General features: G+C 27.5%; 2 protein-coding genes across 2 annotated transcripts; one reads left to right on the plus strand and one right to left on the minus strand.

Moving 5' to 3' along the window:
* Positions 1 to 3,093: 3,093 nt before the first annotated feature.
* Positions 3,094 to 5,152, minus strand: LOC105362921 (retinol dehydrogenase 13). The gene is made up of 6 exons (XM_011500464.1): positions 4,988 to 5,152; positions 4,638 to 4,803; positions 4,452 to 4,560; positions 3,747 to 4,061; positions 3,465 to 3,672; positions 3,094 to 3,393 (listed from the first exon to the last, which is right to left on the minus strand). The coding sequence occupies exons 1-6, from the start codon at positions 5,059 to 5,061 to the stop codon at positions 3,282 to 3,284; spliced, it is 984 nt and encodes a 327-aa protein (XP_011498766.1). The 5' UTR covers positions 5,062 to 5,152; the 3' UTR covers positions 3,094 to 3,281.
* A 286-nt stretch (positions 5,153 to 5,438) lies between these two features.
* On the plus strand, positions 5,439 to 6,543 carry LOC105362922 (regulator of microtubule dynamics protein 1). Its single transcript, XM_011500465.1, has 4 exons — positions 5,439 to 5,522; positions 5,601 to 5,798; positions 5,872 to 6,123; positions 6,196 to 6,543. The coding sequence occupies exons 1-4, from the start codon at positions 5,439 to 5,441 to the stop codon at positions 6,541 to 6,543; spliced, it is 882 nt and encodes a 293-aa protein (XP_011498767.1).
* The last annotated feature ends 4,611 nt before the right edge of the window (positions 6,544 to 11,154 follow it).

The following is an 11,154-nucleotide window of genomic DNA, read 5'->3' on the forward strand; positions in this document are numbered from 1 at the left end:
CGAAAAAATGTCATTTTTTTTTTTTTTTTTTTTTTTTTTTTTTTAATACGAAGCCGAATGAAACTAATTTTGACAATGTAAATTCAAGTCATAATTTCACTTGCCAGTATTAACGAAATTGGCCAATAATTCATCTTTACCTTCCACTTAAATAATTACGCATTTTATTTAATAATTCTTAATGCTGGAAAAGTATACAATGCATAATAGATAAAATTTGTATCGCATAAAATTATTATACTGAAATATTTCCATTATATACTTGTGGATTAAGAGATTTTAAAGAATTTTCGTAATCGATAAAATATACTTAAGAAATCGTATAGTTGCAATAATTTTACTAATATTTTGGTTAGCTTGAATATTCTGCAATTGTGCTGTATAATTAATGAATTGATACGTAAATAGAATATTACAATTTTTATTTTATGCACAGTAGAGAATTGTTTGGGGGGGGGGAGGGGGAATGATTTTCCATATGATTAATGAGCCATTACTCTGTGATAATTAATTGTCTAAGAAAAAGTGAGTTTTTTTAGTAAAAATTTTTGGCCTCCCTTAAAAAGAAATGCTTTTATTGATTCTAAATTAACTTATAATTATCATTTATTATCTTCTACATTACCTCTAAAAGCAATTAAAAAATGAAAATCCTCGATAAGAACATCGAGTAAATGTTATTATTTGTTTACTTTAATTAATAAGTATTTCACTTAAACGCTTACTCTAAGCCGACTTTTTATGAAAAAGATAATTGGCAACTAAATTCACTGAATTCATGTAAAATATAAGAAGAAAAATGAAATAGTATATCATCCCGCATTCCGGAATTTGATTTAAATTACCTTTAAAAAGATAAAATTTTAATACAAGCTCCAATATGCTTATAGATTTTTTTGTAAATTAAAAATTTTATTTAACGCTAAGTGAAAAATATTCATAATTGTATGAAATTACAGCACTATTTTACATAAGTCGTTTTAAATTTAAAAGATGCTTAGAATGGGAAAAATTCATCTCAATAGGAATTCAATCGTGTAATGTAAGTACCTACTATATATATACGTTAATTAACATTTACACTTTAATAAACATTATGTTAATAATTTTGTGATGTATTTTAATGTAAATACTTTATCGGTAAATATAGTTCATAGAGGAGAAAATTATAGATTCTATTCTTACTTACATACTGCATTTCTATCGTAGTGACATTTACAGTTTTTTTATTATCTTAAATAAAACGTCTGGAATATGATTTTTAAATGCAATTACCTTAAGGCGAATTTGATATTGTAAACTTTTATAGTAAATATATTATAGTTAAACTGAACAAAATGCATAGCTTCAAGTCATTTTATGAATACATTATACGAATCATAATGTTTTATAGCTGAATTAATCATATACTATTATAACTCATAATATGTCATTATTAATTAACTAAAAAATTCAATATTTATTAAATTAATTATTATATTTATAAAATATTTATATTACCATTTAATAATAATTGCAATTACAATAAACATAATTATAGTACATAATAATTTAATAATAATTTTAATTACTACAATAAACTCTGATACTGCAAAGACATCTTTTATTATTATAAAATGTCATGAAAGTAAAAATAATACTTGTTTAGCTTGAATTTTACAATTATTATCAATATAAATTTTATTATTCCTCTACTTTTAAATATCACCATTCTCTTTAAAGTCATGTACAATATTTCCTATATAAATAATTCGTTATTATAGAAATAAACTTTCTTTAATAAGGTCATTTTTATTATTGTTTTTTTTTTTTCTTTTTTTATATATATATATCCAAATAATATATTAAATAATATCGCTATTAAAAATTACAATATACTAACTTTATGTTTTACTTACAAATTGTCAATAATTCGCCATCTAACATAACATACGCTCAATACGATATTTACTCAATAGATTTCTACTTTATCTAAACTCTACGAAAGCACAAAGCTACGAAAAATATACTTATAATAATTTATTATTAATAATGCTTGAGATCATTTGTACTCTACTATTGTAAAAATCAAAGTGTAAAAGGTCCAACAACATTGCGTCCAATTTAAAACAATCCCACTCATAAATAAATGTTATTGGCTAAATAGTATAACTTATTTTTTAACAACTACAAAATTATATTTTATATAATTATTTAGAAATGATTTTTTCATTTAAAACTAGCACAATTAATCGCGTTTAAGTATTAGTTATATAATAAAATTTTAAAAGTTTGCCTTATTATTTACAATAATTATATGTGTCAGAAAACTGTACTAAACTGAAACAGATTTTTAAGTATAAATATTGCGAATGAAAAATTCAATCAAAATTTAATCTTATCTGGCACGTCCAACTTTTCTCAAGGTAGATCGACTCACGATGATAAAAAAATTTCTAAATATTAATCAGTAATAATTAACTAAAATTATTTGCCATCTATTTAAAAAGAGAAAGTTTTTGAAATGCATTTTATTATGAATTATCTTGGTAAAATATTTAACAGGACACCGGTCTTTCGTCTGCTTATTTAATCTTCTTATATATTTAGATTTGAAATTGTACGTAATTATCTCATAATTTATTTATTAATATTTAAATTACAGGCTTCCGAATAAGATAGAATATTCAATGTAGTAATTAAAATCGGAGAAACTGCGATGTTTTCATCGATGATTTAAATTTAGGCAAAAGCTTTAAGTAATAAAAAGTTTCGGTGAAAGTGAAGTAAGTCTCATTGGTATAATAAAGTACACGAGTAGATTATTAAAAGGTATTACACATAATTTTTTTCACTTGAAACAGTAATTTTATAACGGTCATTACTATTTATGCTGATTTAATAAGATATACAGAGCTTTAGCGATACTTTCTTCTTAATTCAATTAATTAAATTTTTGTATAAGATTTTACATGCGATTATTATACAAGGATCCTAATTATGCTCCTAATTACTTGAAATTTATATTTGAATGCATTGCTTAATGCGAGTGTAAAGTATCCTGGGTGAATTATTAATACATAATTATTTAATACAATCATTATGAATTATGCAAACTTTATTATTCAATAATGAATTCTTATGAGTGGAAACTGTAAAAATTGTATTGACAGCATCAAATACTAAATGATATAACTGACAAACATCCATTTGATTTAAAGTTTCCAGCTCTTTATTTACAGTCAGCCAAAGTTAAATTAATAAAATCTACTTTATTATAAAAATGTCTCTACATATATACTTTATTCCGTACTTGTTTCTTCCAAATTCGTCCATAACACACTTGTCTTCCACAGCCATGAGAGTACATTTTCTCTATTTATAACTTTAGATGCTTCACTCACAGCCATATTACTATAATAAAAAAATTTGTAATATTTTGTACAATAAAATTACTAGTAAATATAATTACTTATTTATCCAACCTTATATATTTGCCAGATACATTATCTAATTCAGGGCTTAAGGCGGTATATAAAACTGATTGTGCTCCATATTTCGGAGTCTTTATAAATGGCCACAAAAAGGGTTTTAAGAAAATTAAACTTAGTTTACTATTAATATAAGCCATATGTCTAGTAATTTCCGTATCTACAATACCAGGATGTACGGAATTTGCAGTTACTCCAGTACCTAAAATTCATTGAGTTATTATGCGGAGAACTTAAAAAAGAGCGCTTCATAAGAATGTATAATAGGTCAGATACCTTTTAATCTTTTGGATAATTCTACCGTGAAAAGAACATTTGCTAATTTACTTTGCGCGTAAGCAACGCCAGGATCATATTTGCTATCGCTATTCAAATCCGATATGTTCATTTTTCCTCGCAGATGAGCTAAGCTTGTTACTGTTACAATTCGTGCAGGGGCTGATTTCTTAATAGAGTCGAGTAACAAATTCGTCAAAAGAAAATGGCCCATATGATTAACTCCAATTTGCATTTCAATTCCTTCTTTTGTATAAGTTAATGGGCATCTCATCACGCCAGCATTATTTATAAGAATATGTAAATTTGAATGCTCTGTGAGAATTAATTAATTTTATTTTAAATTAAACAATCAATATCCATATTATAAAACACTATTGTACATAAAAATACGTATAAACAAATTCATATAACTTTTGATTTCATTGTTTTTTTTCATTTTCAAAATAATCCATTAAAAGTCGTCAAAACTCGCTTTATCTTAATACATTAAAATACATTTAAAAATATATACTTTTGAATACTTATGAATACTTTTCCAATCAAAAATAACTGAAATATATTTTATTCCATTTCGTTTCTTTTTCATATGTATATATATATATATTATAACTACGTAAAAGTTATAGATTAATTTTAATGAAATTATAAGTTATGTTTTCATCAAAAATGCTATAATCTTGAAAATTCTACCAGTCATATTACCTTGTTTAAAACGAGTTACAAATTTTCGAATGCTTTCTTGCGATGATAAATCACATTCTCTACAATAAACATATTTATTTTTGGTATTAAAAACTATTTCTTCCCTTGCCTGAAAAACAAATTCATTTTATCTTTAAAAATATTTTCATCTTGATGAGGTTAACTTAATAAAACGTACTTCCATACCTGCTCACATTTATTTAAGTCACGACATGCCATAATAACTTTTGCATCTCGTTTCGCTAAATCATGTGCTACTTCTTTTCCAATACCAGTATTAGCTCCGGTGACAATGACTACTTTATTAGTTAATTTTTCATCTCCAGTATACAATTCTCCTTGCGAATAACTCCTAAAATAATTTTAATTTAATTGCAAATATATGGCATAAATTACTATGATTAAATACAGAATAAATAACAATATCGATTATTAAAGAATAAATTAATACATCAATCATTTATATATATATATATATATATATATATATATACACACTATTTATATATATTTATTAATATATTAATGATACTTACTTAATAATGTAAGCAGCTCCTGATATAGAACCCAACGCACTTACCCATACAATCGATGTAGGAATATGAACCATCTTCCTTTATTTAATAATAATTCTATCTTAATAAAAAGTAAATAGTATAAGAAATATCCTAATCCTGTTCACATTACCTATGCAGGTTAGATTTAAATTTCCATTGTGAATTAGAGTTCTATATGACCGATAATCGATACATTGAACGATTATAAATAATATGTTAGGTTAATTCTCAATAAATGCAATTTTTTATTATGCACATACGTTGAAACAATTAAATATATTAAAATCAAATATACAAAGTATCCATAAACAATCACATTGCCATATCAAATATAATGTTAATATAACCAATTATAAGCTGTTTATATAATTATTTTTAATAGCTAAATAAATTAAATTATTTTTACTTTTTAAATGATAATTTTGTAACAATGTTTTCGAAATTCATAAGAATTGCTATGAGTAAAATAATGCAGCAACGATTATTATATTATGTTATTGCTAATTTGAAAATTGTATACTAAATTTTTTAAGTTTATTAATTTGATAAAAATGTATTTCAACTACAATTGTTTTATTTATTTATTAATTAGGAATACAATCATAGAATAAAATATAAAAGTTTAACTCCGACAATTCCATTTTACTTTGCCAGCATATGGGGTATTGCGAATAGAAAAAATGAGGACAAATCTTCTTTAACAACAAGAGATATACTTCTGGCCAAAGCTGATGTTTTATTTGATCAAGAAGATTACACAGAAATTTATAAATTGCTAAACAATTATAAGGTGATATTCATTGTTATTTATATATTATATATCAGTAATTGAATTGAACTAATTATTATAATTAATATTTTAGGATGATAAAGATGTTGAAATACTATGGCGATTGAGTCGAGCAATGTATAAGATATCAAAATTTATAATAAGTGATTCGGAAGCAAAGAAGCTAGTGTACGAAGCATATGACTTGATATGTCAAGCTCTTACTTTACAAGAAGACCATTGGGCAGTTCATAAATGGTTCGCTATTTTATTAAACAAGAAAACCTCTTATGAAGGAATTAAAATAAAAATTAAAGAGCTATACAATATTAAAAAACACATGATGGTAAGTTAAAGAGATACTTTTATTTAAAAATGTATGTTTTAAAAATGTATGTTTTTTTACCAAACGTTTTAGAGAGCATCTGAATTAAATCCTGGAGATGCGACAACGCTATATATGATAGGTATTTGGTGTTATCAACTAGCAGATTTAGCTTGGTATCAAAGAAAAATAGCATCGACAATATTTACCGAGCCACCAACTTGTCCATTCGAGGAGGCTCTACGATATTTTGAACAAGCTGAGAACGTTGATCCAAACTTCTATAGCGATAATCTTTTAATGATTGGAAAAACATGTTTGAAACTGAATAAAAAAGAGGATGCATTAAAGTATTTGAAAATGGCTTCGCAATATCCAGCTAAAAACGATGATGATCAAACTGCAAAGCAAGAGGCAATAAGGCTTTTGAACAGTTTATGATGTAAGTATATTAAATAAACTATCAAATTGAAGAAAAGAATTCTTTGGGTTGCGAATACATTAAAATATCACATAATTTACATTGAATTGATTTATAAAATCTATTTATTCATATATAAACAATTACAATCGATGAAAATTGAGATAATTTTTTAACGTTATAATTTTGTGAAGCTTATGTCTGCAAAACATATTAATATTATCATTAATTCCACTCTTAGTTACTTTTCTCAAGGATTTCATAAGAACAATATTTTCATATAATATTATATTTTTTTTATAATTACCATTTCTTTCTACATGAATAATTCAATAGCGTTTTAAATATCTATGAAAGAATTGAAAAATGCTGTGTTTAAACTGTCTTTGAAATATTCAATATAATTTATTTAAATTTTACAACATTATTTGGAATTTATTTTTAATGTTTTTGGTGTTACATAATAATTAAAATAATTGTTAATTATTGAGTATGTAGGATAAATTTGATGCAAAGAAAATTTATATTTTATACACTTATTTATAATCTAATTACTATTATTTATTTCTTACTATTTACTTATGTTCTAGAAACCAATATATATGTATATGTATATGCATATGCATATGTATATATGTATATGTATATATGTATATGTATATATGTATATATATATATATATATTGATTTCTTACGGGCATGCAGTTTTGAACTTTATTCACATTTTCTAATTGAATATCAATAGTAAATATCTAATTTTCTAAACAATTGAAAGTTTCGTAATATTAAACAAAATCTTTTCTGAAAAAGCCATCTTAAAATATTCATCGTAGAATGATACTTTAAAAGTACTGCACATAATCCAAATAAATTATATTCATACACAAGTCTTTTATTTTATACATTTTTCTGTCCAGAATAGTAGAGTATGTATAATAATAAATTTGATAAGAGAGGATCAGACATCTATCTCTCGACATCCTCCTCGTCTTCCTCATTAGTAACAGACTGATTGGGTATAGGATTCGTTGACAAATCTTGTTCATTTGCGGGCTGAGGTAAAAGCCCCTCGGGATATTGATTTAGTGCATTTTCCAACTCCGGGAGGAAAATTCGAATTATTTCCAAATCGTTCCAGAGGAAGTTGTATCTCATTCGAAGTAAACCTGACATCTGATTCGATGACGAAGGGATAGGCATGAATTTGATTTTCAGCTCAACAGGACGTGTAAAAATGATTTTCCTAATGTAATAAGAACGTTCACGTAACTGTTTCGTACAATTTACTTACTTGTCTTTTCAACTTTTTTTTTTTTTTTTAATACATCGAGTTATACATGACATTATTTTATAAGTATAAATTATTTTTATTAATAATAAATATAAGCGTAACTACAACTGCTGTGTGTAATAAATTTTGTCGTTAGTCATGAAAACAAAAACAAACAAAAAAAAAAAAACCAATCCGTCGAATTATAAAAAATTTTTTGAAACTTATTTTATTTGGAATACTTGTCTTTAAATAATTGCGATGAAATTTTATCAATAACATAATAATGTTACCATGACAATTATTTATATATTTGCCCATCCAAATACATTTTTCATTATTTTCGTTCAAATGTGAAATATGTGAAATTTCATTCAAGCTTTAATTTATCATAAAAATAGTCAAAACAAATTCATAATATTCAAAGCAAAGAATGGAAAGAAGGTATAACGTAGCTATGATTGAAAGGCAAACACATAAGACATTATAATTTAAGACGAACAAAAAGAATGTAAATAAAGAAATTGATGATGATGATGATGATGATGATGATGATTATTATTATTATTATTATTATTATTATTATTATTATTATTATTACGTACGTACGTACCGCAATGCAAAGTTGGTAATCTAACGAGACAGGGCAACTTCTTCAAACGACAGATTTTTACAAAGTGAGCATATAAGAACTAGTGATTGACGTTGAATCGCTCCATATTTATTACTCTCGATACTCCCCCTTCTTTCTATGCGCAAATGAGCTGCAGAAGCAGGCCCTAGGGATTCTCTGAATTCCGAGGTAAAATGTAATTTGAAAGGGGTGTGGTTTGGTCAGTTCAGAAGGTAACGAAATGCCTGTTATTACATTTATGCTTAATTGAACATGTAAGGAGTCGAAGATTTGTACCCTCGGATATTCTTCGTGGAAAAACGTTCCTATTGATTTTCGAATTTTTCAAGGTTTTGACAGACAAATTACAGGCACTTTACAATAGGCTTGATAAATTATTTTATTATAGACAAAATCCGAGGCTAAATAATTTAATCGTTTATCGTTAAATTTTTCGAAAAGGCACGTGGCACGTAGGTGAATTTTTACATCTCGTTGTCTTATCAACTAATTATTATTGAAAGTGTTTGATGCTATGTATATATATATATATATATATACTTTTTTTGTTTTGTTTTATACAAGTATCAATTACGAAAATTGAAAAATATTAACAAAAGTCGCAAAATATACAGTATTACATTTGCATTTAAGTTCTCAACCGTCGCTGCGGTGATGTCTCAATCTCACGTTCCTTAGTTCGGCGAACTAACCTCGCTTGACACTCCTACAGCAAGAGATCCATCAATGGGTCGCGTAATCAGATACCGGGATATTGGATACACCATGCGATCGTATCTCAATCGCGTATAATGGTCGCACGTCGTGGTAGTAGTATGTGCCACTGCGGCACCACTGCATCGTTATGCTTTCTTACATGTTTTTACAAAACGGCAGTTACAAAATGCAATATACAGCGGGTACTTATTCATAATATCGATGAAGGAAATAATAGCGTTTGGCGATAAGGATAGGATCATTGTTAATAACGGGAAAAGAGTGCTTGGTGCTCGGTTATATACAAATAAGATTATTAAATATAAGAAAATTGACGCATAGGAAATAATTTTACATGGCGTTTCATGTTCATTTTACAAATTTGTCATCCTATCGCAAAGATATCCTTCATGTCGAATGAAAATAATTGACAGGAATTAATTATTTTGTCTATTTCTCATACGGCCAGGTGTATTGTTACATAGGAAATGATAATGCGACGGATCAAATGTTTACGAGTATTTCGTAGGTGAGACGATGTTAAAATCCCAATAATAAAAAAATAAATTTTGCAATTGCTACAATTATAACTCCATAATAACTTTAAGCATAGAGAAGACAAAAATCGCTGTTTAATAGCAAAATTCATATTACAAGCTCATTTTCGTTAAAATAAAATAAATTTACTTGACTAAATTAGTTCAACGAACGAAATATTTAGATTCTTATTTTATCATTAAGAGAATCTTTTGCTGAGTTATCGTTTTTATGACTTCAACATCATCTTATATGTGCACGTAACGTACACGTATTTACAAAATAACTATTTGTGCATCAATTTATACGACTCATTCTAATATGAAAAAAAAGAAGAAAAAAAAAACTAGAAAAATCGGAGTGTCATGATTTTATTCAAACAATGGACTCTTATGACTATATTAGTATACGATTACATTAAAACATTGATTAAATATTTCGCTAGAAATGCCAATGTGTAAAATTTATCATCGATAAAGTAATAATAATCATGATGAAATTTTCGTCCCTTTCCTTAGATTTCTATTTTAAGCTAATAAAAGCTTTTAGTAACCAAACATTCAATTCGTGCAGCAAGTGACAAGTGAAACGTTATTCTAATTCTTATCAATCCAATCACTTACTAACATCTCATTCGTTAATCAAGTCTTTCGATGTATATTAATAGTCGTCTTTCCATATGCTCAATCCATTTACAAAAACACGCAAAAGCGCACGCACGCACGCACGCACACATATAAACACACACGCGCACACACACACATAAGCACACACATAAACACATAAAAATGTATCGGGCTTCGATTAAATATTTGTACATACTATAAGTAATCACACCGTCGGCACAATCATTATCATTTAATGCACAGTCTAGTGTTAATGCGAACATGCGGCTTTGAACTCTAATTAAATATGCCTTTTTGCAAACAAGTAAGTGGCATAACGCACAAAGAGACAGCGAGCGGTCGTATTTTATAAATCAATTGAGCGCGCATTACTTAAACGCAGCCGTAATTCCGTGTTAATAACACCTCGGCGTACAATGGGCGGGGTGGGGCCAAATTTTTTCTCAAATAAGTTATCGGTCGGCAATAATTTCGATGGATTCCATGGACACGTGGCGGGGCATGGGAAAGGACCTCGCGGCTTTTCCTTCCTAACGCGCGCCCCGAACGACCGACGAGACCACTGTGACCTTAATTCAATGATCAGTGTACCTCATGCTTAAACGCGGCGGCTCGTCCTTTTTACGCCTGCCAATGACAATCCCTAATTTGGCTCCTCGTTATTCCGCTCTCGTCAGCGATATCACCAATGCTTTATTAACCCGACGCTCCGCCAATATCCGCAGTGTCCATCAATACGTGCAGCATAATACTTTCTCGTAAAGGAATAAAAATGTGGTCGCGTGCCTGCCTGCGTGCCAGCTTAAACCTACAACAGTCGGGATGCGAGAAACGTCGGTGTTGACGATGATAGCGGCGGCAGCGGCGA

This window comes from Ceratosolen solmsi, unplaced genomic scaffold (assembly GCF_000503995.2).
Source record: "Ceratosolen solmsi marchali unplaced genomic scaffold, CerSol_1.0 scaffold56, whole genome shotgun sequence".
NCBI lineage: Eukaryota > Metazoa > Arthropoda > Insecta > Hymenoptera > Agaonidae > Ceratosolen > Ceratosolen solmsi.

Bases quoted from the DNA above. Each gene is read 5' to 3' on its own strand.
- LOC105362922 (XM_011500465.1), top strand. From the start codon at position 5,439: ATGTTTTCGAAATTCATAAGAATTGCTATGAGTAAAATAATGCAGCAA. The intron at 5,523-5,600 runs GTATACTAAATT...TTTATTAATTAG, and splicing joins TTATTGCTAATTTGAAAATT to GAATACAATCATAGAATAAA. The intron at 5,799-5,871 runs GTGATATTCATT...TTAATATTTTAG, and splicing joins AATTGCTAAACAATTATAAG to GATGATAAAGATGTTGAAAT.
- LOC105362921 (XM_011500464.1), bottom strand. From the start codon at position 5,061: ATGGTTCATATTCCTACATCGATTGTATGGGTAAGTGCGTTGGGTTCT. The intron at 4,804-4,987 runs GTAAGTATCATT...AAATTATTTTAG, and splicing joins GGAGCTGCTTACATTATTAA to GAGTTATTCGCAAGGAGAAT. The intron at 3,394-3,464 runs GTTGGATAAATA...TTTTTATTATAG, and splicing joins GTATCTGGCAAATATATAAG to TAATATGGCTGTGAGTGAAG.